Source organism: Phyllostomus hastatus, unplaced genomic scaffold, assembly GCF_019186645.2.
Source record: "Phyllostomus hastatus isolate PE091 unplaced genomic scaffold, TTU_PhHast_1.1 phas_contig_137, whole genome shotgun sequence".
NCBI classification, from domain to species: Eukaryota; Metazoa; Chordata; class Mammalia; order Chiroptera; family Phyllostomidae; genus Phyllostomus; species Phyllostomus hastatus.
Window position 1 is genome coordinate 10,279,704 of NW_025333583.1, and position 26,911 is coordinate 10,306,614.

The 26,911-nt window shown below is 47.5% G+C and overlaps 2 protein-coding genes across 3 annotated transcripts in view; both read right to left on the reverse strand.

Moving 5' to 3' along the window:
* Positions 1-484: 484 nt before the first annotated feature.
* On the reverse strand, positions 485-3,083 carry RPL37A (ribosomal protein L37a). Its single transcript, XM_045854364.1, has 4 exons — positions 3,011-3,083; positions 2,490-2,618; positions 1,857-1,939; positions 485-607 (listed from the first exon to the last, which is right to left on the reverse strand). The coding sequence occupies exons 1-4, from the start codon at positions 3,011-3,013 to the stop codon at positions 544-546; spliced, it is 279 nt and encodes a 92-aa protein (XP_045710320.1). The 5' UTR covers positions 3,014-3,083; the 3' UTR covers positions 485-543.
* A 6,795-nt stretch (positions 3,084-9,878) lies between these two features.
* SMARCAL1 (SWI/SNF related, matrix associated, actin dependent regulator of chromatin, subfamily a like 1) overlaps positions 9,879-26,911 on the reverse strand; it is a 50,878-nt gene continuing 33,845 nt past the window's right edge. For both annotated transcript variants that reach the window (XM_045855239.1, XM_045855249.1), the window contains exons 12-18: positions 25,486-25,704; positions 20,006-20,076; positions 16,448-16,550; positions 14,952-15,134; positions 13,683-13,783; positions 12,632-12,728; positions 9,879-10,184 (exon numbers count right to left, since the gene is read on the reverse strand). In XM_045855239.1, coding sequence (XP_045711195.1) covers positions 9,945-10,184; positions 12,632-12,728; positions 13,683-13,783; positions 14,952-15,134; positions 16,448-16,550; positions 20,006-20,076; positions 25,486-25,704 — 1,014 coding nt within the window. In that variant the 3' untranslated portion in view covers positions 9,879-9,944. The remainder of the gene's footprint in view (positions 10,185-12,631; positions 12,729-13,682; positions 13,784-14,951; positions 15,135-16,447; positions 16,551-20,005; positions 20,077-25,485; positions 25,705-26,911) is intronic.

Here is a 26,911-nt window from a genome sequence, read left to right on the forward strand (position 1 = left end):
TTACTCTGAGAGTCTGAGCCAAGAGCCAGTGCAGAACTGAAGGGACATATCTGAGCAGAGGCCTGACAGAGCATTTAAGAGATGGGCTGAATAAATGTTACTCATAATCTCAACTATTCACAACTCTTAAATACCTACAAGGAATTTTGTTTTTTATTAGTGTGACTATCTACAGCAAACTGAATAAATCCTGGGAATCCTGTATGTAGACTGAAAAATGGAGACTGATATAGGTATTTGCTGAAGTTGTTCTGAAATTCTAATTGTTTTAGTTTTCTGAAGAGGATGGTAACAATAGACAAAATATCAAGAGGAAGGATTTGTCCACTCTATCTTTAGAAACATTAAAAATATATTAACTGTGATCTAAAAACAAGTTTGCACAATTTGAACCAATGTATCCCGAGACTGAATGGGCAGAAACCAGTATTAATATAATGGAAACCAGAACATCTACTTAATAAAGTCAACAAACCAAAGTAACTTTGTTAGATAAATTAACCCCTTTATTATAGGCTAGCAATGCGTCAAATTGTGGAGCTTCTACTGGTCTTTCAATTCCTTCAGTCTTCTGATGGCCGACTTTACTGTGACAGCAGAAGTGGTGCTGGAAAGAAAAACAAATTTGGTTCCAACATAATTAACTATGTCAACACGTGAAATGGCTAATGAGCAGATCTGCCTCGTTTTTACAGTCCAATCTAAATGATGACAGATAGCATCCTTTCCGTGTCACGTCTCTGGGCGCTCGCAGAATGAGACAGACCACCTCTTGCATCTGACTTCTCAAACAGAGCATGAACACATTAACATGGAAGAATGGTTGCAAGAGACTGACGTAAACTCATAAAAAGGGTAATGAACAAAACGCTAGAAGAAACTAATAAATTATAAAATGGTACAATCAATAAGAGGTACCAAGAAAACCATGTCCAAGGCGGTAGAACAGACTAAAGCACATTTTGGAAAGACAGCTATCAATTACTACAAGATTTAGGAACAGTACCTGAAAAACACATCCCCACCCCACCCCACCCCGGAGGTATCTGAATGCTAACTCGTTTTACTATCACAACCAAGAGAACTCCCTACTCCCCACCCTGCCTTCCGCCCTCCGAAAACCCCACAGGCACTTATACACATACCCGTTGTAATTATTTCAACATTTTCCAATTTTACAGTGCCTCAGTTTTAAAATTAAATTAAAATTCAATTCTTCAACCACACTAGCCAAACCATCTTATATAGAGATGGCTAGTAGACTGGACAGCACAAGACCAGACATTGGCCAGAGGAAGAACACCTCAGCCTTCAGGGTGGGCAATGAATTCCAAGATTAGACCCCTTCAGAGTCACGGAAGTATCCCAACTTCCAGAGCTGAGCCACCTTAAAGAGGCCACACAATCCAAAACCAGCACAGAGTTAATCTCAGCAGCATCACCTGGCCCTTGTCAGGCTCACAGAGGCCCAACCAATAATACTGTGAGTGGCAAATGCGTAGTGGTCCAGACGGCCTCAAGTCTCCACACGGTTAATAAGCTAAGCAACCCTCCGTTTCTAGAGCAGCAGCCTGCAGGTGCAAGTCAAAGTCCCCACTACCGCACCTGTACAGTGCTATGACCACGCTCGTGATATGACCCTAAGGACTTCAACGTGAATCAAGACTTAATTTGTTACTTCAGTAGTTTGCTTTCTCTGAATAACTCAAACCATAACTCAAAAGTCCTGGGGGGTGGGGACAACAAAAGCAGCCTTACTGTCTCAGTCTTGTTAAGAGAAAAAACCAGCCCACAGTGTCAAGCCTAGACTACAACTGGGCCACACACTTCCAAACACCACAAGGAAATGGACTCACTTGTAGGTCCAGGCACCGCCAGCGACCGTCTTCATGCAGGAGCCGCAGTGCCAGATCCCCACCGCTCGCCTCTTCATCTTGGTCTGCAAGAGACAACCCGTTTTCCCTGTGGGTCAAATGCACCCAGGAGTCTGACTTACACCAGAAAATGAAAGTTGGCATCCTCTTTAGTGAGGTTGTTTACAACACCCCTAAGTTTCTTCACGCACAATTTGAAGTCACGGTGATGATAATGCCCAAGATATGAAAGACCCCCTCCCACCCCGAACAACAAAAACAAGAACCGCTGTAACCAAGTCCTTGTAATACAGATATTACACGAAAACCTCTAGCAGCTCCAGCACACAGGACCGCCAGAATCGTTTCTGCAGTGCAGGGTTGGCTTAGGCTGGGGCTCCGTCATCATTCTTAACCCTTTAGTTCCCAAGTGGTTTGCTGAGAGTGAAAAACGTTTCACCAAATCCAAAGTATGCAACAATACTCCGTCACCTTATAACTAACTGATCGTCCGTGGTGCGCACGGCTCGAACTGCTGAACAGCTCGGCACCAGCGCTGTTTACAAACTTCGAGACGCCCGGAAGGACCCCTGCGCTCCCTCCCTCTCCCCCGACCCGAGCCGAGCCCGTTCTCACTTTGCCACAGAAGGAGCAAGTATACTTGGCGTGCTGGCTGATCTCAATTTTCTTCACCATCTTCCTGAGGGAGGCGCCATAACGGGTGCCGTATTTACCGACGATTCCGACTTTCTTGGTGCGTTTGGCCTGATAAGAACGAACCAGCGTTATCAGAACCCCGAAAAGACAGAGCTTGCCCCACTTCCCCAAGTCCCAGAGCCTCCGTAACTACTTCTCCACTCACCCAGCCCCTGCCTGTGCCCTAGCTGCCCCAACTCCACCCCGGAACAACCAGGGGCCAAAGCGACCCCCGGTGCTCCAAGAATTTCCTCCTAAACCGGCCCGAATGGCCCGGGCCCCGACCAGCCGCTCCACTCCGCTCCTCCGCTGCAGTGTGCGTCCAAGAGGAGCCACAAAGGCACGGAGGCCGAGGACACAGGGCAGGGCTAGCCTGCAGAGGTGAATTAGGGCGAAGAAACCAAAAGAAGGACAGATGCAGGTGGATAAACAACCCAGGCCTCAACGAGACAGACGATTACCATTTTGCCGCAAAGGAGGTCGGACCCCAAGAGGAAGCGGCGCACTGCGCAAGCGCGGCTTTAGGAAGACGAACGGAAGTGGTGCGTGTGAGGCCCAGCTAGGCTCTGAGCTCTGTGATCGGGCGGTTTCTTCAATCGCAAGGCCTGCTGGGTTGTGTGGCGGGGAGTTTCTCCGCCAGGTTTACTGCGATTGACAAATCATAGTAGCAGAGTATAGTGGAAGCCCCTTATGCATCCACGTTTTCTTACATCTCACAAATCCTGCAGTGTGGATACCGTTTCCTCCCTTTTTTGGACAAGGAAGAATTCAAATTTTAAGGGACTTGTTCACTGGCTCTTGGCTTCGAGAAGTGCTAAAATCTTGTGACTCCAACTAGTATTTTTTCTTTCCCTACATCGTATCTTTTAAAAGCAGCAGGCCCTGTGCAGGAGAACCGACACGGTGGTGACTAAAAACCAAGGTTCCACTCCAATGCGCCATATTACTATAAGATGTTAAGAGTCTATTTAAAAAGCACAACCACCCGAGGTCACTGCAAGTCAGTTCCATGAGGCAAGGCCTATGTGTCTGCCTCTGCATCCCAGGACTGTGCAGAGAGCCTGGCACGAGTCTGTGGTGACGGATACTTGTTGAAAGTGGAAATGGTATCTTGCGTTGTATGATGATGAGATGGGTTTGTAAAGGGTTTAGTTTGTCTGGGTCACTCTACTTCTGTTAGAACTAAGAAAGGCTCTACCTGAGGCATCCAGCCTTTTGGCATCTCTGGGTCACACTGAAAGAAGAGTTGTCTTGGGCTACACATTAAATACACAAACACTTCTAAAAACTGATGAGAATAAAAAAGGTTTTAAGTGAATTTACAATTCTGTGTTGGGCTGCATTCATAGCCATCACGGGTGGCATGCAGCTGTGCGGACCCCAGGATGGACACCTGTGTGAGACAATTAACCCATACTGGAAACTGAGACCCCCAGGGAGGTCAGATGACTTGCGCAAGATCGTGCAGCTAATAAATAACTTCCAGATAAGTGCTCTTTCTGCCATATCACACGATGCAAGCTGTTTTCTCAGCTGCAGAGTGAGGATTGCATTCCGTACCCTTTGTCAGGTTCTCGGGAGGATGAAATAACTTCGATGAAGTGCCTAGTGGGCATTTCTAAGTGATGGTTGTTATTGTTAAGATGATGAGAAGACCTGATTTCATTGTCTCCAGTGCCTTTTTAATGCTATTTCTTCTGCCACACCCAGGGGACTAAACAGATCTGCCTCCTGATTTCCCTTAAAAATATGCCCATCGTTTTTCTCCTTAGTCTCTTTACCTTGAACAAAATGAACCTATTACAGTCACAGCTGCTGCTACCTGAGGGTCCCCCAAGGGAGTGGGATGTGCTCAAGTTCTCTCAGTTGCATCACGGGCTCCATGGACCCTTTTCCACTTTAGGGTGAAGAATAGCAAAGGGCCCAAGGAGCAAGTCTCACCTTCCCCAGCAGGAGAATGCGGGGAAGGATACTTGGGGAATGATACTTGGAAAACTTTCCACCAAAATTATGCCCTGCTCCCAGAAAACTATTCATTAAAACAAAAATGTATATACATGGGTGCAAAAAGGGGCTAGTAGAAGCTGTGTTAAAACACAAGCACTCCAACGCTCCAGCCTGCACCCCCAAGCCAAGCAGTGGAGTTCACTCGCCCTGGTCAGTGGGGGATCCTAGCCAGCCTCACGCTAGGGCAGCCTAAGTGGAGGGGGACTCTCCTGGGCTGGCTCTAGAATTTAGTTCAGATCATCATTTAGAACATTTACCACCTTCCCACACCCATCCTCTGCAAGAGTAAGGATGCAATAGAGGGGCTGAAAATGTACTAGTTCATAATGGGAGGAAACTGTTCACGATCAGAGCGATTTTGTCAAAACTAAACAATTTTCTTTAAATAGCAACCTTGAGGGTGTACAAATAGCATGCTCATGAAATCATCTCCCAGTGGCTTCAGAGAATTGTGCCTCCCATAAAAATCTCCATTTGTCTCATCTGTGGTCCCATGATCTCCATCCCCATCTGAGGACCATCAGCTGTACAGATTGTTGACTGTAATGTGTATCCATAAAAGTGTCAGTAAAAATCACTGGTGAGTCACCCCTGGTCCTCAGGAGCACTCAAAATTCACTTTGCCTTTAGAAAAGTCGGTTAAAAGTTGCTTCCAGAGATCTTTTAGCTGTTGAGTCAACCAGTTCTCCTGGGGGCATATGGAACATTTTATCTTTCAGAGAAATCTGAGGGGCAACCATCACCCCTGATCCATCTCATGCTGGAGATGGGGCCTTATTCTGGAGACCCAGGCTCCATGTTGTTCCTTCGCTTAGCTTACTGCTGGAAGAACTTCTGTTGCATCGCCCTTCACTGAAGTGTCTGGTCACTACAGACAGCAGCAAAGTTTGCAGAGGGGTCACTAAGAACCTTGTGGTCCAAGCTCTGCAGGGGAGGGCTGACTCAGCAAGAGGGGGCCAAGGCTGAGCCCTGATGCCCAGAAAGAATCCAGCATGTGAAATGCATTCAGCACATGCGTTCTTTCCTTCCTCCCTTCTCTCCACAGATTTACTTCAAATGCATTCTAATCGCTGTTTCAATGGAGTTTTCACAGGGCATTGTTATAGGCACCATCCCCATCAGGAATGGAGCTACTCTGTGGCCCTTCATGCCATTGTTAGGGTCTGTGACTTTAAGTGGAATGACATGTAAGGAAACCAATTTTACCATAGGCTAATTGACATAAACAAGAGCTGAGGTCCTACAGCATCTCATCAATGTTATAACAAAAGAATATTGAATGAAACAGTGGTATTTGAGGATCTGTTGTATATTTCTACATAATTATATGCATTGGAAATATACTACAAATGCCTCCATCCCAAATTGCTTAAATTAGTTATTACCTCTATGAAGTAGGGCTAAGAGTCAAAGGAATGAGAATGTAGGTTGTCATTTTTTTACTTACACATTTTTGGGTTAATTTTTATATCCAATTTGTCACAGTGAAAAAGAAGTCACTGCAAAGCAGTGTGTAAAAGGAGTCTTTTCAATAAGTGGTGCTGACGTAACTGCATATTCATATGGAAAAAAAACTATCCTTGACCTTACCCTGCATAGCAAACTAAACTGCAGGTGGATTGTACACCTAAACATTAAAAGACAAAACAATAAAGCTTCCATAAGGTATTGTATTCATAGCCTTGGTGTAACAGGGTGCAGCCAAGAGTGGGGCCCCAAACAGGCATTTGGAATGGGGTCCAGAACTCAGAGTGTCCAGGAAACATTAGGATGTCCTCACCCCTTCCCCCACAGGTGTGAGTTGGGGGAAGGGGCACATGGAGCAGGAACATGCAGGGCTGTTTTGTTCAGCAACAACTTTGCAGCTAACCTCTAGCATGGTCATTTAACATGTCTATAACCATTAACTGGTTTCATAGATATGCTAAACAGCTGTGGCCATGCTTTGAGCCAGGGAGAAGGGAGTGACTTCCTCCCAAGATGTAACTGGGGTGCAGGTCCCCCTGATTATAGCACCTGCGTGAGAGCTTGGAAGTGATTGGCTCCACACCATGGGGGCATGCCTGCCCAGACTCACTATGGCAGCCCAGTAAAGCTGGAAGGATGTGGGAGTGCTGGCAAGTGTAGCTGACTGTGGGAGGAGTTGGAAATGGGGCTGCAGAGGAAGATTGGTATGGGGATTCAAACCCAGACTCAGCAATCATGTGGAGGGAGAGAACCATGCGGCTGCAGCAATAGAAAGGAAAATCACTTGGCTTAAGCCAGAGTGAGACCCCCTCACAGCTTTAGTAGGGAGAGAACCATGCGGCTTTGGCAGAGTGGAGACCCTCCCAGCTTTGCCAAGGAGAACCACACAGCTTGATCCTGGCCGACAACACAGCTGATGGTGTCGGGAGCCTGAATCTACTTCTTTTCCTGATATACAGTACCCCAAACTAGGGCAGGGGAAGAAGGAAGCATTGTGGGCATCTGTGGGTATCCAAAAGGACTTTGATATTTTAATGAAGACATGAGGTCACTAATTTAAGTCTATATAGCTTTAAATAAACATTTCCTTTCCTTTTCAGAAATCTCTGGCATTGAGAGTCTTTCCTCGGGCGGCGAACAAAGCAAACCTAGTAGGGGGTCCTTTCAGTAATAGGGTAATAGTATATTATACTCCCCCCTTGGCCCTTCGTCCCACTTTGCTTGTGTTCTGTAACATTGGGATGAAGAGTGTACAGGAGTTTATAGTATTTTGTTAAGCTGTAAGTTTGCTTTGTAAACTCTCTTGTGTATTATTTCGGGTTGGTTAAAAAGTCCCTATGTTTTTTTCCATAAAATAAAATACACATTTTTCATTTTCACCAATAACTTTATTGATATGTATACTTCGAGTATGTCGGCTCTCTCCCATGGGGTAGAACATTGATTGTTCTCAATTAATGTCTCGATTTGATCACTGTCAACTTCAACTGGTCTACCTGACCATGGAGCATCATCTAGCCAAGAAGTCTCTAGCACGAAACTTTGCAAACCACTTTTGACATGTTCGATCAGTGACAGCACCTTCTCTATACGCTGCACAAATCTATTTTTTGTGTTTCAGTTGCATTTTTACCTTTCTTGAAATGATAAAGCATAATATGTGGAAAATGTTGCATATTTTCTTCCATCTTCAATAATAAAATGGCTACACAAAAATTCACCAATTTGGTAAGTTGTTTTTTTTTAAATGCATGCCGACATGATAGCTGTCACAAGACAATCTAACAAAATTGTTCTGAGTGAAGTTAAAGGCAACTAAGCACTATTAGAGCCTTCTCACAGAAAAAAAAAACAACAATTTTTTGGCCAACTCAGTATTTTATCCCCCAAAAGGGGGATTAAAAACAGAGGAGGAGTACCTGGTACTCAATAAAATCTATTTAATGGACTGGAGCTGGGGTGGTGAGTGTGAGCAGGTGTTGCAAAATCATGTAACTGTCGGCCGTCATGACACCCAAAAGACTGTGACTCACAGACTCCTCAGTGCTTTCCTCTATGATCAGGAGTCCACTCCCTTCACTGAGCCCCCACAGGAAACGCAAGCACAAAGGAAACACATGTGTGAGACTGCTCCGGTGAAACCCCTTGAAGCTTCCCAGCCATTTGTTTTACCTTGTAATCCTGAACTCGGTAAGAAGTGAGAGGATGGGGTAGAAAATACAATTAGACTTTTTGCCCTCATTTCAGTTTAAGTTTAACCCAAAAAGAGCTTATTAAAGCATCAAGGTTCCAATAGACAAGAATGCAAAGACAAGGCAAAATCCAAAGCCAGAGGCGAGGGGATGGCACTTCCAGCTCTGACTCCCAGCTCAGTGTGTGACCTAGAACAAGGCTTGTGCAGAGCCCAGAAGGGAAAGACGTGATCTCTTCAGGCACAAGTGGATCAAGGCTAACAGGATCTTCCTGCTGCCCGGCCCTGGAGGCAGTTGTTAACCAGGGTCACTCAGGGAACAAGACCCTGGGGGGCACCTTTAGTAGACCCTTTAAGGGGACAGTTGATTGTCACCACAGAAGGGGGATGAGATGGGCCCACCGTTTCTTCATTCCAGCTGACATTTCTAGAAAACACAGTGGCTATTGGGGTGGGTGTGTCTGGGTTGAGCTGTGAAGCCCAAAAGAAAAAGGAGTTAGTGTAGAAATCCTTTCTTAAACCCAAAGGTGTTCAGTCTCTCTATAAATAAATGCAAGTGTCTTTTACAAAATCACAGAGCTGGATGGCTCTCAGGAAATTTCAGAGGTACATTTCTGGCGGGGTACCTGAAACTATGGAGGGCTACAAGGTATGAATAAAATTTGCTTTGGAGGACCTCAGGGACAAAATGACAGGAAGGCAGAGAAAGAAAATTTTAGTGGTTTTATGTGGAAATGACAATATTGGGTTAAATAAAATATTGATTTGACCCCTCTTTATTTTCTGAAATACTCTTAGAAAATGAAAATCACATTTGAGGCTTATGTTCTACTGGACGGTGCTGCTCTGAACCAGGGGTGGGTAAACTGTCTGCAGGCCAAACCCTGTGCACTGCCTGCTCTGCAGAGCCTGTGAGCTCTGTGCGGTTTTTACATTTTTAAGGGATTGAAAATAAACCAGGGCGGGGGAAAGTGGTGATGGGAAAATGGGGACAATTGTATTGGAACAATAAGAAATGATAAAAAAAAGAAATAAAAAAGAGTAATACTTTGTGACACATGAAAATTATAGGAAATTAAAATGTCAGGGCCCAGAGTTTTATTGGCAAAGAGCTGTAAGCATTTGTTTCTGGGGTGTCTCTGGTCATTCTGCACCACAGAGGCAGAGTGGAGTCGCCCCGACGGAGATGGCCTGGCCATGACGCCAAAAATATTCAATACTGGGCTACGTCCAGAAAAAGCTCATCGACCCTTGCTCTGAGACCTTCCCTCCTTACTTTTTCTTCCTAGGATGCATAACTATCGCCTCTCCCACGATATGACAATCTATGCAGAGGCACACGCTTTTTCTCCCGGTCGGCCAATTGCTGCCAGTGCCCGAACGGTGCCTGGCACATATTCGGTGCTCCATATTTGCTGGCTCAGTCAATGTTAAAAATTCACATTGGGGGGTTGTGTAGGAAGCATCTCATTATTTAAAGAATATAAATAACCATTACTACAACCTACTGCCTCTATGTCTCAACCAGGAAAGCGAAGGTTGATTGGGACCCAAACGAACCCACGCGTTGTAAGGTTGGGGAGGAAATGCTGACCCCTGGCCCAGGGAACTTGCTACGGTTACAGAGAGGCTGGCCCCCCTGTCATGGCAAGAAGAGCACAAGCTTTAAAAATAAAACATCAGCTTTATTTTAATGAATGCCATGATTTTTAAATACTTTTTTTGCCCCTCTATAGGGGAGAGGTAAAGCTGTCCCAGTCATCAAAAAATTCAAATCTCCTTTTCTTCACTGGGCTGTCTGCCAATGCGCTTTCGTCCAGCGAGTCTCCGAGGTCCTGGGGACCACTTCCGGATGCTCCCGAAGCACTTGCTGGGTCGAAGGCCTCTGCTGCCTCCAGGAGCTCCTTATCACTTCTGTCCTCCTCAAAGGACTTCTGGAAAAGGTCATAGATCTTCTGCTGCGTTGGGTCCTGCACCAGAGGAAGAAAAGGAAAGATAAAAGAACCCAGGCTCCAAAGCCCACTCTGGCCACTGTGGCTGGTGAGAGAACACGCAGGTGGGGGCCGCGTGTTTCCTGCTGGCGGGTGCTGCGTGACGGGGAGTGCAGGCCCGCCAGTAAGTTGCGTATCACCAAAGCAGCCTCTCTGCCTCAGTGTCTGACATCTCTTCTGCTCATTGGGTAAAGAGAAAAAAAAAAGGAGACATGGCTGTCCTTTTAAATGGGGCATGATATTGCCCTTCCTGGTGTGGTTCAGTGGATTGAGTGCTGGCTTGTAGACCAAGGGGATGCCGGTTCGATTCCCAGTCAGGGCACATGTCTGGGCCAAGGTCCCCAGTCGGGGGCATGTGAGAGGCAACCACACATTGATGTTTCTCTCCCTCACTTTCTCCCTCCCTTTCTCTCTCTCTTAAAATAAGTAAATAAAATATATTTTTTAAAATGTCCTTAAAAATATGGGACAGGATATTAAAGACCATTAAGGTCAGCCCCACGCTGTGCACATGTCCCCTGTGGGATCTCATCCCCCTACATCTGAACAACTGCAAGGCCGAGGAAAAGCCACACGCAAGGCAGCCCATTCTAGGTAGAAATACCTGTCAGTGTGCATTCAATTATGATGAGGGTAACGCTATGTGCTACTCAGAGCAGGCAGGGTCCAGATCAGGCTGGTGCTTCCCTTCCCTTCTTAGTGAGACACAACCTCTTTGCTTTTGTCTCCTGCACAGGAGGCAACATTTTGTTTGCTTAGTAGTGGGTGAAATTTTCAGCCCTATTTAAAAAAAAATTAACTGATAATTATTAATGAAAATAAATATTGATACGGATGACGCCTGTACTTTAGGCAGAGATTCTTAACTAATTCAGAGTAAATGAAGGCAAGGCCTGATGAATAAATGGGCTTATTTATAAATAAACTCATAAATAAACTTATTCTCAATGGTTGAGAATCCTTGAAAAATAAGGTTTTCTTTCACAGGGCATAGAATAGCAAAGGCTCCGTTACAATACTTACCATTCAACTGAATTACAGGGTTCTTTAAAAAGCTTAAAGATTAGGTGATTTTAAAACTGGTTTATTAACTGCTTATATCTAAAAGGGTAATTTATACTCTATTTAAAAATATGATCTCTGAGCTTACACATCCCATAAGTATACTTGGAGAAAGGATTTATGGTAGTTGCTAAGGAAACGAAGTAAAGATCAGGTCCTCAGACTCGTAAGTCGCAGGGTCGCCTACGAGAATCTGTTGCTACAACTCAGCTTCTGACGCTCAGCGGTTCCACAGGGAAAGGATGGCACCTCGGTTTCCTGACAAGGACTGTAAGGCTGCCTGCCTGCGTCAGGCTCAGACCTCTGTCTAGGTTCTCTCGTTAGAACAATTCTCTCAGGAATCGCTCGCTGTCCAGTAGGCAGCACCTCCCGAATCCTCACCTTCTGTGTCGCCACCGGAGCGAGTGGAGCGCTAGTCCCTGCGCCTGCTGCTCCCCTCCGTGGAGCTGCACTGGAACAGAGGAGGCGGCGGCCATGGCAGCCTTCCACCGGGAGTGCTAGGCCAGGTCAGGCTGGCTGGGCCCGGCCGTCCTCTCCAGGGGCCAACAGTGCCCTTGCAGCACCTGTGGCCAGGCCCGCCTGGCCATGGGAGGACGCTCCCTGGCCTCTTACTCTCCTAGATGACAAGGGGGCTGGAACAGAAGGAATGCTGGGCCACGCTGGGAGGCCGGCTGCCTTCGGCTGTCAGCACGAGGCTAGTGACTCTGGGCAAGACTCACTGTCCTGTGTGCCTCAGTTCACCCCCCTACAAAATGGGAGACACTGGGAATAAAAGGCAACGACTGAGGGGAAATAAGTTGTAAAAAGCAATACTTGATTTTGAGTACTCCTCATTCCACACTGGGGACGTTCAGGTGGTAGCCCTGCTATGTGGTATTACTACACACTTTTTGCAATGACTCAGCAGTTGCCATGGAGAGAATTCTGTGAGTTTCTAATGACCTGGGGGAAGGGGCAGCATTTGCAAGCTCTGCTGTTATGAGAATCTCTCTTTTTTTTTTAAGATTTAAAAAAATTTTTTTTAGAGAGGGAAGGGAGGGAAAGAGAGAGAAACATCAATGTGGGGTTGCTGGGGGTCATGGCCTGCAACCCAGGCATGTACCCTGACTGGGAATTGAACCTGCGACACTGAGAATCTCTTGAGAGAAGGTCAGAAGCAGGAGGAGTCGGTGCCATCACTTGTGCGTAAAGGATGCACGAGCGGCCTGAACTGAGAAGGGCTGCAGGCCATCGAGTTCAGCTCCCAGGCCGGGGTAGGTCCCAGGAGTGATTCATACCCTCCCACTCAGGACCCCACGGCTGGCTGACAGCTTGATGCCTCCTTCGGCCCCAGTGGCAAGGAGCCCTGTGCTGCTGTTAGTTACCTTGTAGATGTAATCGGTGGCTTCTGTTATTTCTGAAAAACTGGCCTCAGAAACCCCAGCTTCACCTAGAACTTTGATCTTCTCTTGGATCAGGGGCCTGTTGGGGAGAAATGAGCTTCAGTGGATCCGCCCTGCACAGAACTGCAGACGGATTAAAATGAGACCGCCCTTCTGGTTCTTAGGGGGGCAGTGACGTGCTTGCTATTTTACATCTTTGCATCTCTCAAGGCACAAATGCCCCCCTGAAATATCTGCCTTCTCTCAGTTGTGAAACCACCAATTCCGGGGTCATTATCATGAGGCTCAAAATTCTTTCTACTGGCAGACGTGTAGGAAGTAAGTGCTGCCTCACTGCAACAAAGTTTTGGACATGGTGTTGTTCTGAGCTGCTCAGTTAACCCGCTAAACCAAGAGAAGGAGGTAGGGATGACCCCCACACACTGCAGAGGTAAGACCCCTCAGTCACAAGGCTGGACACAGAGGAGCAGTGGACACCGAGCTGATCAAGAAACTTAGTACCAGGAAGGGGAAATAGGAGTGGGAACGAGCACTGGGGGATTTTTGGCTTAGGCCACAGACATGAACCCCCAGCTGGGTGGATGAAGCACCACGTGGCCCAGGGGGAGCAGCTCTGCCCCGGTGGTCCAGCAGCTGTAAGATGGGGCCTTACCGTCCCAAAGCACATCACAAAGGGCAGAAGCTTGGGGGCCTTCTACCGCTTGTAGAAGGGTACAAAGGGGGCTGCACCCTGTCTTGGCAAGTGCTTCTATGGCTGGAAACTGAATTTTTTTTTACAAATTCAATCTACATTTCATCACAATCAAGGTCTCTTCCTTTGTCTCAGGCCAGTGGTGAAGAACCCCCTTATTCCTGCTTGATTTCCCTTGTGCACCCCAGAGGCCCCACTGAATGCTGGGAAGGAGCCGGACGTGGTCCCGATGAAAGTGGGAGGAAGCCCTCAGCAAGAGCAGAAGCCCTTAGGCAGCAAAGGAAATACATCACCGGTGTCCACCCTTGCTCCACCCCAACTGCCGGGCCAGGACCAGCGTACCAAAGATAGTCGTCAGCTGTGCCTCTCGCCACCAGGTAGTGGATGCCCACGGAGCTCGCCTGCCCAATGCGGTGCACCCGGTCCTCGGCCTGCATCAGCACCTGCAAGGCCCGGGGGTCAGGGTGTACACAGGGCAAGGCCTGAAGCGGCTGGGCCCACCAGGCCGGCAGCCCCTGGCCCCCAAGCCCCCCAACTCTCCTTCCTCAAAGGACTTCACTGCTGTGTCTCTCGGTGGAGGGCCTGTGCACCTCAGCCTACAAATGACACGTCGTGTGACAAAAGGCAGACTCAGACGAAACGCTGGTTGGGGGACTGACTCTGCAGCTGCCTAGCTGTGTACGGCCTCTCGGTGCTGTGAACGGGGAGCGAGCTGCGGCTCCGCCATCAGGCTGTAAGGAAGGGACAACGAAGGAAACCTGGCACATTCCCTTCTTCTCTCCGTGAAGCAACCCCGGTCACCTCCTACTTAAATCAACACTTGCTCCAAAGGGAGACGCCACATGTGACAGGGGGCGGTGTGGCTTTTTTATAGGGTGGAAGCCCTTACGAGGAATAATGGAAACCGAGGGCGCTGTTTCCACTGTAGAATGCATCCCACCTTGAAGCCCATCGCCTACCCGTGGCCAGTGAGAGCCACACTACGGGAGAACAGGCCAGGGGAAAGCAGCTCTTTCTGGAGCCCAGGAGAAAAGTTTATGAGTGCGAACAAGTGTCTTCTCTCTGCTGCCACAGCCCTCAGCTGAGCGGATAAGGCCCGTGGGTACCGTGACCATGGCCAGGGAACACTCCAAGCGGTTGCCCTGCTGTGGCCCCAGCGGCTAAAGCAGCTCACAGTGATGGTGAGTCAGAGGGGCAGGGTGGACAGCCAGAGGCCTCAGTGGCGGCCTGGGGCTGCCAGGGCTCCTCTGTGGTGACAGCTATGCACTCACCGGTGCCCCAGCTTCCTCACAGAGAGATGACTTCTAAGATTCCTTCTAGCCTTCTAACACTTCAGCTTTCCCATTGATAAGACGGAGTCGATACTACTACATAGGAGGCTGCCGTGACAATCTAACTGCTAGCTAACAGATGTGTGAGTTCTCACTTCTTCTAGGCGAAGACTGACAAGCGGAAAGTAATCGTGCTTCTGAGGACGAGCGGAAACGGAGGAAGAGGCGACTGGCCCTAGGGGCACCTCACAGAAGCCCTGCCTTCCCGACCGACCCCAGCTCCTCCCTCCCCGCAGCCGTGGGCATGCCCCGGGGACCCCAAGTCTTCCACACCCCTTACCCCTGGGTTCCAGAACAGCTCGGCGAACACCACCAGGTCGGCCGAGGAGAAGGTGAGGCCCATGTTGGCAGCGGTGATGGACAGCACGGCCACGGCGTGCCCCGTGGCCAGCTGGAACTGCTGGCACAGGGTGTCTCGGTCTGCCGAGGAGGTGGAGCCGTCAATGCGGATGTGCTGCACCCGCTGCGGGGACAGGGACGGGGTGAGCGGGCCACTTCCCGCCTCTTCAAGGGTCCAGCGATCGCCACAAAGTTAAGAGCCACTGATCTACATCACTATTTTGTATGGCTGAGTGGACTGTTATCCATCAGTACACCTACTGACGAACATTTAGGTTTCCAATTATTCAGCATTATAAATAACAACAGGACCAGTATTCTTGTACATAAACCTTTCTAACTGGTCTGGTCATTTCCTTAGAGTAAATTCCTAGAAGAGGAGTTTGGCAAAATTACCTTAAGAAATTGCCAAAATGCCCTGCAAGGAAAAAATGTGTAAAAGAACCATGATTTAACCACTATGTATGTGTGTGACAGAATGGACCCATTTTCCAGACAATCTGAATCAGTTCTTTGCTTCGTAATTTGTTTTCCTGCTTAGAAAGGCATTCTGCCACCCGGTGGTCAGCCGTATGTTTGCCTCTGTTTACTTCTAATACTTCATGGTTTCAAAGAACTTCGATTCACCTGGATTTTCATATAGTAAATAGTGAAGTGAAGTTTCATTCAAGTCTCCCCACCCCGAGTTGCCCAAACTTTATGTGCTGAGTGAACTGGTCTGTAACTACTCCCTGATCACATATTTGATTTTAATTTATGCTAACGGGCCATCTCCTCCATTCCACACGTCTGGCCACCAGCCCTCGGCCAGAGTGACTGAGTTTTACACCAGATTTTAATATGTGGAGGGGCCGGTCTGTCAGCACTGCTCCCCTTTTAAAAAATTGTCTTAGACGGTATCTGTACTGCTTAGATTTTGAGACATTCTTTGAGATAATCGTATAAAGCTTCCTCAAACATCTAGCTGGAATTTTTGTAAAAACTGAATTACATCTATGAATTAACTTGGGAAGGACAGGCGTCTTTACACTTCTAGCCTCGCACAAGGAGTGTGGCGCACGTGTCTGCAATGATTCCTTAGTTTCTACATTTTTTTTTTGGTGAGACTAATATTAGGCACTTTATGGCTTTTGTCACTGCCTATCTTTTCCCCATTACATTAAATAATTAGATATAGCTGGTACAGTAAAAAAGAAACTCATTTTAGTATATTTATTTGGAATCCAGGCACCCTACTAAACTCATGCGTTCTAATAGTTTTCCATTGAACTGTCTTGGAGTTCTTGAAAATAGAAAGGGCTCTAATTTTTCCCAGGATTACAGCTTTTAATTCTGCTGGCTGGATTCCTGTATCACGTCAACAACATTTAAACTGGGTGGATTCATGATCCACCTCTAAAATTTTCAGAAAAATTTCGGAATGCCAAAGGCGCTGACCTTTTTCTCGAGCGCCGCGGTGACTGCATCCAGAACCACCTTGTGGTGTGCGAACACTAGGAACTTCTCTCGTCCGCTTTCCAGAAGGTCCAGGACGTATTCACTGCGTTTGACAACGACAAAGCAAATCAAACACGTGCTCATCCAGCTGAGGTTCATCACGGAAAAGTGACTGCACCTGCAGCAGACACCTTGGGGGTACCTGCCTGCCCAGCCCATTCTCTTCCTTCTCTGGGAGCGCACCTCACCCCCCTCCCTCATGCCAGGTCACTGGAATGGAAGCAAAACCAGGAGCTGTGGAAATAAGCCACCTTTTGCCATGTGCAGAAAGAGTGCTTCTGTACTTTTTAGACATCTCCCAGGTACAAACAAATTAAAGTATCCTTATGTTGTATGGATCTCTGATATGCTACTGAAACATTTTTATTACCTGGGATCATGAAGATAATTAACAGTTAGCACTTGGGCTGCTACCATCATTATAACATACTTTCCATACAAATTGAAGTGTCTGTAGATCTGAAAATGCCTTGGCAGGAGATTAAGGGACTCTTGACAGTAATCAAATTTCTGGGTGTGTAGTATTAAGACCTAAATGATAACACTGAAGGGCTGTCAGGGAAAGCGCTCCAAATCCCTCCCGCATAGTGTGGCCACCTGCAGGGCCAGCATGTAAGTCAGTGGTCAGAGAATTCTCTCCTGAGGCAAAGGAATACAAGGTGAAGAACGTTATTTGCTTGGCCTTTATTTTCCCTTTAACTTACTTCTCTATGTTTTTTCTCCACTTCCCACTCTTATCTAAAGATAAGTGCTTATCTAAAGGAAGTGCTAAAGCAGTGGCCTTACAGGAAGGCAGCTACCCCGAGAGAGTTCGGTAGGGAAGAGTCGCCCAGCTGACATACCCTGGAGGCATCCCCAGGACTAGTGCCCTGCAGAAGTGAGGGTTCACAGTCCCAGCACAGGCCACTGCTCCTGCAGAGCAGTGGGAACAGAAGGAGCCTTTGCTATGCCCAAGGCCATCCTCAGGCATAAATCTCAAAGGTTCCTGCTACAAGCAGGTGGTAGGAAGGTAAGTGGACCGTCCTCTGAACATCTAAGAGTCATTTTCAAACAACAGCATGGCGAGCTAGGGTGTAGATCTGAGTTCAATTTGTGAATCATTGGTACTAAAAATAATCTACTTTAATTAGTTGGAGAGAGATAAAATTTGCCATGATGTAAGCAAAAAATGTTTATCGGTACAGCACTAAAAAGCCACAAGGCCATAAAATCAACCTGGCCGGCTCATAATCACCGCCAGAGGCCCCAGCAGTCTCGATGCCCCTCTTCCCCCCTACATCTCAGACACGGCTTGCTTTACTGCTCCGCCCTTCCCCACGTCCCTAAGTTACCAGGCTGGAAATACTTGCCTACCACTATAACCTTGGCTTTTGTATTGAAAGATGCCCATTAAAAGGAAAACAGACAACAGGAAAAAATAAAAAGAAAGAAAGAAAGAAAAACAACTAGCAGAGAAAATTGGAGTTTTAAGATTAAAAAAATTTATCATATTAACCATTTCCCTCCCCCCTCTATCTATTGATTTTAGAGAGAGAGAGACAAGAGAGGAAGAGTGGTTTCTTCTTGTATTTGGTTGCTTCTGGTATGTGCCCTGACCGGGAATCAAACCTGCAACCTTGGAGTATCAGAATGATGCTCTGGACAACTGAGCTACCCAGCCAAGGCTGAGTTTTAAGAGTTATAATCCAATTTCTACTTATTAGCTAGGTGACTCTCAAGTCCAGAGACTTCCATGAAATTTACTCAGTTTCTGCATTTAAAAAATGAGGCCAATATGACTTATTCTAGTGATTTTACAGAGGCTGTAAATATGAAATGAGTTACCAGATATGAGAACTATTGGAAATGATAAAAGCACTCTATAAACTACAACGGAATTTTGAAAAAGTACGTATAAGGTATGCTAGGGACTGAAGGTTTGTTTTGTGTGCCCTCCCAGAATTCGTCAATGACCTGGTCCTGGAAGGCAGGGCCTACGGGGGGCCATGGAGTCAGGACTATTACAAGAGATCCCAGACAGCGCCCTTGACCTTCCCACCACGTGAGGACACAGGGCGGACAGGGCTGTCTGCAAGTCAGGCGGGAAACCCTCACCAGACTGTGAATCTGCGGGCACCTTGAACTTGGACTTCCCAGCCTCTGGAGCTATGAGAAGTATTTGTTGTTTAAGCCACCACAGTCCAGCAGACTGTGGTATTCTTGTTATGGCAGTCTGCACGGAGTAAGGCAAGGTATCTCCAAGTCTATGTATGAGGTGCCAAGATGACTAGATTTACAATCTCGAAGGAAAAAGCTTGGCTCTAGGCCCAGCCCTCTCAACAAACACTGAATTCTGGGGGTCATAAGCTGAGCGAGCGAGGCAGAGGGCTGACACCCTTGCCATCTGTTACTCAGCTGCAGACGAGAAACAGGGCGGTGGGGGCGATTCAGGTCTGTTTCTGAGAGAGAAGTTTCCAGGATATGAAAATGCATCTCAAGTTCACCAGCCTCGTCACAGAGTCACAGGGGAAAAGGGCTGTGCCTGCAGGGTGAAGCAGAGCTGGAGAGCTGGCCAGCGTGCAGTGGCCTTTGGGGAGACTCTGAGATTTGAACAAAGCAGTGAACTCTCGCCACCAGAAGGGTGTGGAGGGAGAGGCTGGTGCGGCCGGAGGGCTGGTGGCTGTGGAGAGGGTGGGGTAGGCTGTGCGTCTGACGTGCCCACAGATCTCGGTCCCCACAGCCCATCTGCCGCTGCTCAGCCCACGCCAGTTCATTCTCACTGGAATGTAAGCACTTGGACCACCATCCCGCCAGAGCCTCACGGGAACGTTAATAAAAAGTGAGGCAAACTGCACACCATTGGAACTGCCTCAGGGTTCGATCATAGTGATGCGTGAACATGAGTGGGTTTTCTCTCTTTAAAAAAGGCAGACAACTGAGTTTTTTTAAAAGTCAGTGAATAAATTTAAGAAGAGAAATGATTGCTTCAGATTTAGTGTCGACGGTGGAAGGAGAACTCAGTGTGACTGTGACGATGGTCACATGCCCTCTGAACAAACTCTGAGACTCTCCTCTTCACGTAGGTGAACAATGGCTGAAACTGCACGTCTTTGGAGAAGAGCACAGAGTCAGGAGGCAGCTTCTCGACCTGTCGTCACAGAGCCCCCCTTACTTTCCTCCAGGCGAGTGAGCACAGTCCTGCTAGTGGGAGGACACCTCCCCTTCAGTGTTGGCTTCCCCCCGCCCCTCCCGTAAGTGGCAGCAGCTGCAGCTCACTTGGGCTGGGGCAGGACCTTGCAGGGCCCCCAAGCCCGTCCTGGCAGTGCTCCGGACGCAAGCCTCCTCCTGCCCTGTGCGTGGCCGACGAGGCCGGGGGCCCTAAACCTCACACTGTAGGTGGCCGTAACGGGCATCTCCGATCACATCTCACAGGGCAGGGCAAGCCTTCTGGCAGACTGAGATAAGAGGTGCTCCTTCCGAAAGGCGAGCGAGAGAAGCCGACACCTGGCGACCACTTACATGACACACGGGACTTTGGCTTCGGCTGTCCTGTTGAAGTAGAGGATGAGCGCTGCCCTCTGCTGTCCCTTCTGTGGAAAGAGAAGTCGAGGGTTAACGTCTCCCTCTTGGAGGACTCTGAGCTAAGCTGACGTAATTATCGCCACCATGAGCTTGACGAATCCTAAAGCTTGAACACCAATCGCTGGAGCCAAGTGACCCTGACTTACCTTACCACTGGCTTTGGCCAAACCACAGGTACCACCTGAGCTCCGCTGACATGCAGCCTCGCTAAGCATGCCCGTGCACTACAGCCTGGGGACAACGTACACACGACATGTCATGGCCCGTGTCTCTCACCTCCCCCTTTTCTCCTGCCAGGCTGTGTCCACAGCCAGCTGACAAAGCTCACCTCCATCCAAGCCTTGCTGAATCAGTCCCAATAGACCACCACTCATTTATTCTAATACCATCTCAAAACTGTTACTTGTGTGCTTTGGGCCTGTCTCCGACATAAGGTAAGTGACTTCCAAAGAGAGGAAACCATGTTTTCTCTATAGTTTGCATCTAAACAAATGCTAATAAAGAATGCGAACAGAGGAGGCGCTCATCATAACAGAAGGGAACACTGGGTTTCACTTGGGGCTCCCGGAGACGAAGAGACGCTGGCCATCACCGGCAGGGCCGCCATCTCCTTCCACCCGTGAAAGCGCTGCCTGCTCAGAAGAGCAGCTTGCTGGGAACAGTGCCCTTCCTCTAGGGCCTGACGAGAAAGGAGAGGGATACCCGGGAACCACGGGCAGCTGTGGGGGCACCGCAGGGTAGTGGGCAGCGGAGGCCAGTTTTGTGGCAGCAGCCCAGGTCCCAGTCCCCTGGGACCTGCTGTCGAAGACGCCACTCCACGGCACTGTATCTGAACTTGTTCCTCAGGGCGACCTTCCGCAGGCCCCGTTTGCCTCTGATGAGGCTCTGCCCACACTCAACCTTTCGCCTGTGGCCAACAGGCTCCAAAACTCCGTGAGTCCATTCGTATGCCCTCAGGGGGTCCCCTGCAGCAGGCTAGGCCCTCTGACCCAATGTGGTCCCCAGCGGGGGGGACAGAGCCAGCTTCCTTACGATGACCTCACCCGCCCTCTGTCTTCAGACGGCACCCTAGCCGTGCTCAGTCTACGGCTGTACCCCTGCGTCCTTCGGGGACTGTCGTTACCCTGTCAGGGCCACCCGCCCACCCACACTTGCTAACACGAAAGGGAGAGGGCGAAACAAATGGAAGGAGAGATGGAGAAAGGTGCTTTCAGAGACTTTCCCTTAGGTCTGTCGTGCGGAGCGGAGGCGGGTGTGCGGAAACACACACTGTCACTGCGCAGGCTGGGGGGTGGCACACTGGCTGGCCTCAGGGACCGGCTGTCAGCATGTCCCAAAGCCTTCAGAGCAGGCCCAACCCCAGGGCCCAGCGACTTGCTCCTTCGAATGTATCCTCGAGACACATCAGCATCAATGTGCACACACAACAGGTAAGCTACTTCTTCAGTGCAGTGTTACTCAGACTAGGGAACGGTTGAATTAACTTAAAAATCCAACTAAAAACGCCTGGCAAAATTTTACTAAACCATCGGAGAAAACACTACACTGTGTTTAAATATATTTTAAAAGAACATTTAACAACATGGAAAAGCTTTCATGATACAGTTTTATAAATTTTGTTCTTCACTTGATATATGTTTATATGATTCAATTCTGCTTTAAAAAATATATGCTTATAAATTACATATATATAATTTATATTATATATGTTATATATTTATATATTTTTATATAAATATATATTTTAAAGCAAATATATGTACCTTAAAAAATCCAAATAATAAATGCAGAAATTAGGTGATATAAAAGATGAGTGAATCTTTTTACTGTAGTGGTAAAACCTATTTAATAAGTGTTAATTAGAAGTACTTTTCTTCATTTTTCAGGTTTTATACAATAGACACCTACTGAACTTTTAATGTGGGAGAAATTGATAGTTTAGCCTTTTAAAAAAAACTCCCCCAAACTGTGCAGGCAGACTACTAGTGCGTTAATGATCTCATTTCTTTTGCCAGCCACGGGTAAGGAAATTCTAAATCACCTGCACTTTCTGTTCCTGTCCCCTAGACTTTTGTTAAATTGGACCCACTGGGGTTCCCGATGTCTTTTTCTGCGCTGGACACTGGAACGGGCTGCCGAGCGGCAGAAGGGCGAGCTGGTCTTGTCACCAGGAATCTGCACAGACTCGCTCCACTTCTCTGCTCCTGCTCTCGTTGATCAAAAAGCGGCTTTAGACAAAAGATGATTAGAACCAGCTTTTCTCAGCCTGTGAAGAGGTATCTATTATTTCAGCTGAAAATGAGAAAAGGCTTTAATAGTTATACATCATATTTTATAAATTGGCTGCTTCCCCTTGGCTTCTGTGACTTAAAGCTTTTAAAAACTGTCTTCCTCCAGATGGGAAGGCATGAGGGAACCGAGACAAAAGTCACTTCTTGACAGGTCAGCAGTGCTTTGCTGGAGCCGTCATGCTGTCCAAAACTGTGGGGACGCCTGGGCCGGGACAGTAACTATACAATGGGGTGTTGGGAGGTGACTTTCTATAGATCCATAGGGTCTCCTTATTTGACTAAAAACCATAAAATCATGATTCCCCATTTTGACTCTTCTGGCTCAGGATTCCACAGCCGGTCCAGGCCTGGGAGGAATGTCAGCAGCCACCTCACTGCGCTCCCGGCTGACACTGGCCACCCTTCCCGAGCTGTCGGGGTGGAGCTCCACACTGGATCCACTTCACAGACGTGCCAAACGGTGGCTTTAGAGTGAGGAAGGTTCAGATGGTCCACACCCACCACAAAGCTCAACACTTGTTTCCTACATGGATTTTCCATTACCAAAATGAATTGACATTATAGACCACAAAGGAGAACCATATTTTCAAGGATTTAGCTTATTATCAGAAAGACTTCAGTATCTGGCTTCAGCAAGATGCTGAAGGTAGTCTGTATCAACTCAATTTCTCTCTTTTGGGGACAAACTCTTCATTTTCCTAGGACCCCACAGAAGCAGAGAGCAACTCTCAAGCACAGGGCGGGGAAGAGCTCTAGGCTCTTTCTCTGCAGGAGTTTTGAAGAATTATACTGCAATTGAGACTTCATTATCATAATCGGCAAAACACAGTAAGACTCTGGGACTCTGAAGGAGCAGAGATGATAATCACCCCACAGGTGGGATTCTGAGCAGTTGGTGTTCTCCTGATATATTTTTCCAGCAACAAGCCCACTGGAAGCCTGCATTCCAAAAGGAAGGAGGCCACGGCTTCCTTTTTTAGGTAAGAAGACATCAAAATATCCCCAATAGTTTAAGGGATTTGCACAGCTACCAGAGTTATAAAACACCAAACATCCCTGATTTCCATGGCTCAGTCCAGTCACTTTCACATTGCTGCCTGCAAACTCAGAAAACCACACTCCCAGGCTGCATCTGAAATCACTGAGAGAGCCCCTCACCTAACTTCAGGAACTGCGCGCTGGCAGGAGGTTTAAAACAATGCGTTCAAACCTCGCTGATCTGAGTACAGAATTCCCACACATCTCTTTCGTTTTCTTTTTGGCCACACAGCACAACTTACAGTAGCCTCTTGGCCAGTTAATGGGACTTTTCATCCTCATTTCAAATGCCCACCAATTGCTTTTTCAGACGTCTGCCGCGGCTGTTCTCAGGCTGGTTCAGGAGGTGGGCCAGGTGCAGACTGACTTCCGTCACACACACAAGGAACTAAAGCACAGCATTTAATAAGTATTCAGGTCCTCACATCTAAAATGATCACACATGTCAATTTTTCCATTAATATTATAGTTGCTGTACTTTTTCATTGGCTTTCTTATCTGGCAGAGCTCACGAATGGACAAAAGTTAGTATACCTTAAAGCACAGGTGGCAAACACAAGGCCCATGGGCTGAATCTGGCCCTCCACCTTGTTTTATCCGGCCCAGCACCTTGTTTCTACCTGGCAGCAGTGCCGAACTCTCACTTAACTGTTAAGGAGTAGTTACATTTATACAGCCCTAAAGTTACATTTGGCCCTTTGAAGGCAACCAGGAGGCTGACGTGGCCCCAGGTGGAAAATGAGTTTGATACCCAGGCCCTAAAGGTTTAAGAAAGTTATAAGAAAAAAGTTGAAATTGAGAAAAAAATTTCCATTTATTAAATTTTATCTCTAGAAATTGGAAAAAAACGCCAAGACTGATTTTAGCAATGGAACACTGGTTCTACTCATGGTTCCACTGAAGTCCAATTTCAGAACCACTGGTCCGCACACCCACACCACCACTGTGAACTTGGCTTGAAAACTCTTAAGGCGAAGGGATTATGCCTGTCATCTCCCCCAGGCTATCCAGATTTGTATATGTAATGCAGCATAAACGGAATACAGCTTGACAATTGACCCATGCACCCTCTCCCCTACCCTCTGCTTCTCAGAAGTCACCAGTTAGTCTGCTCGATCACGTGGTAAAGTAACATTTTTAAAAAATCACACATGCTGTCTCTTGTCATTCTTATTTATTTGCTAAGCTTCCAGAAGGCTGAGACCTCATCTAGATCTAAGTTTCTTTATACAGGGTAATATTAAGCCCAGATAATGCTTTATGATAATGTCAAAAAATGTTAATGATTATTATTTTCTTGGCAGGGAAAATTACAAGGCTTTGTCCCAAGAGGACAGAAACGGAGCTGGTGTAGGTGGTCTTGTAGTACTTACTATAGTAAGACACTAATGACAGATTAAATGAAGTTGTTTTGAAAAGATAAAACCACCATAGTGGAAAGAGGCCTAAAATTATAGCGGTGACAGGCTTGGATACAGCCTCAGCTCTGCCACGAGAGCTTATGCAAATCACAGTCTCTATGAGCCTCAGTTTCCTTGCCTGTTGCCTGTAAAATGGGAACCCTGCCAACTACTTGTCAACTATAGATGACTGCAATAAGGAGGCAAAGGATTAAGAAGGGTTGAAAACTCGACTTTGTTAAATAACCGTCGATTTGTTATCCTGACTAAAGCAAATGACTTGGGATGGTTACAGGGTGCATATGTATATCAAATACAGCCAGAACTAATTTCTAAGAACCATTCCTATGCTGAGGCATTCTCAAAATACACTATGCATAAATTCTAGCTTTCTCAGAGGGATTCAGAAGATATATCATCATGCGGCAGTTGCCCTGGAGTTTATTTTATGGCCATCCATCAACAGTGATCCACACAAGCATGAAACCACAAATGAATAGATTTTTGAAGTAGATTAGGTAGGCTGAGAAGTGAAACGGGCTCACTGTCCTTGCCCGGGGAGGTGGGAAGTGATGACTGGAAGGCAAGTTCAGAGAACTCTGGGTAATGCCCACAGAACCCCTTCTGGGAAGAAACACCTGTGAACACAACTTCCAAACCCCCGCCCCGTGTCCAGCCCCAGACTCACAGATTGGTCCTTGGTGGTCATTTCCTTGGCCGCGGCACTCAGGGACGCTCTGGCCTTGGCGCTGATCCGGCCCGGGGCCACCACCACCATCTTGCGCTGCTTGGCTGGGAGCTGGGAAAGGACGTCCGCTTTGAGGCGCCGCAGCATGACCGCTTCCTCCAGCAGCAGCTTCAGCTCTCCCAGGCTGGAGGAGCCCGAGTAGTCCCACCCCCAGGCGTGCTGTGGAGGGAGAACCGAGACACAGCCCGTTTAGATGCCCCCCGGGCCAAGGGAACAGGGCTGTCACCTCCAGGTGGGTTTCTCTTCTCACCGCTTTCTCTTCCCCAGCTTTGTTCCGTATGAGAAACGGGAAGGACAAGGGCAAAGCCAGTCAGGGTGAGGCAGACAAAAACCGCGTATCATGGCGTTCTACAACCTGGCATTAACTTGCTTTCTAGCGGCAAGTATGGGATGCCAACGGTTTGGTGTCCGTTACACTCAAAAGCCAACAAGACACTCGGCTTGTCGGACTATTCCTGTAAACTAAATACAGAAATAATCTTCCCTAGGGCTTATCCTAAAGCGTCCACCATACAACATCATAGCCAATGTCAGTAATGCATTTATTTGACGAGATTTATAGGAATTTAAAAACCTGTTGTTCCTCAGTATGGTCACACCAACACATCCAAGAGCTACCATCCAAGGTAGTAAACACAATTGCAGAGTGGGCGGTGGTGGGGCTGGGGGAAGAGGCCGGAACACAAGTTTTTGCCAGTCTGGCTGAAACCAGAGGTGGGTCTCAAAGGGCCGGGCAGTCCTTCACAAACCTGGCCCCTCATTTGGTAGCTCCGGGGAGGCAGTGGGCAAGAGTGCCTACTTCCTGCTTCACAGTTAAAGGTGTTTCCAGTTCACATAAAAATCCTACCTTTCACCAACCATCTTCCTGCAAACAGGACTGATTTCTACAGTCGTATAAAAAAATCAAGGACCCAGGGTGTCTGCTTCCTTACATTTTTAGCCACTCCTCTCCTCTCCGGCCTCACCCTCGCCTGGGCTGTGTACTACTGAGCCTCGTTCATTTTCCAGGGCCAGTGGGCCTCGTATAATTGTGGAGACACGGTAAGTGTCCTATAAACCTTTGCTAAATTGAAAATAAAAAGAGGAAGTCAAGGGTAGAGAGATAAAATAATCAAAAACCACATCTTTAAAAAAAACCTCTGAAATCAACAGGAAGTTCTCATCAAATGCCTTTAAGCGATGGGGTCAAAAATGAGCTCGACATGATGCACTCTCTCCAGTGGCCTCTACTCATGCAAGAAGCTGGTCACACACACAGAGAGCAGCCATGGCCTCCTGGCTTCTTTAAATAACAATCACACCGGGAACAAAATGGTATCATAATTAATTTGGATATTGTGCTCCTAAGTTCTAATATTGTCAGCTC

Excerpts from the sequence above, each read along its gene's own strand:
- RPL37A (XM_045854364.1), bottom strand. Across the intron at positions 1,940-2,489 it reads CTTGCTCCTTCTGTGGCAAA|ACCAAGATGAAGAGGCGAGC; the intron begins GTGAGAACGGGC and ends TGTCTCTTGCAG. Across the intron at positions 608-1,856 it reads GGCGGTGCCTGGACCTACAA|CACCACTTCTGCTGTCACAG; the intron begins GTGAGTCCATTT and ends TTTTCTTTCCAG.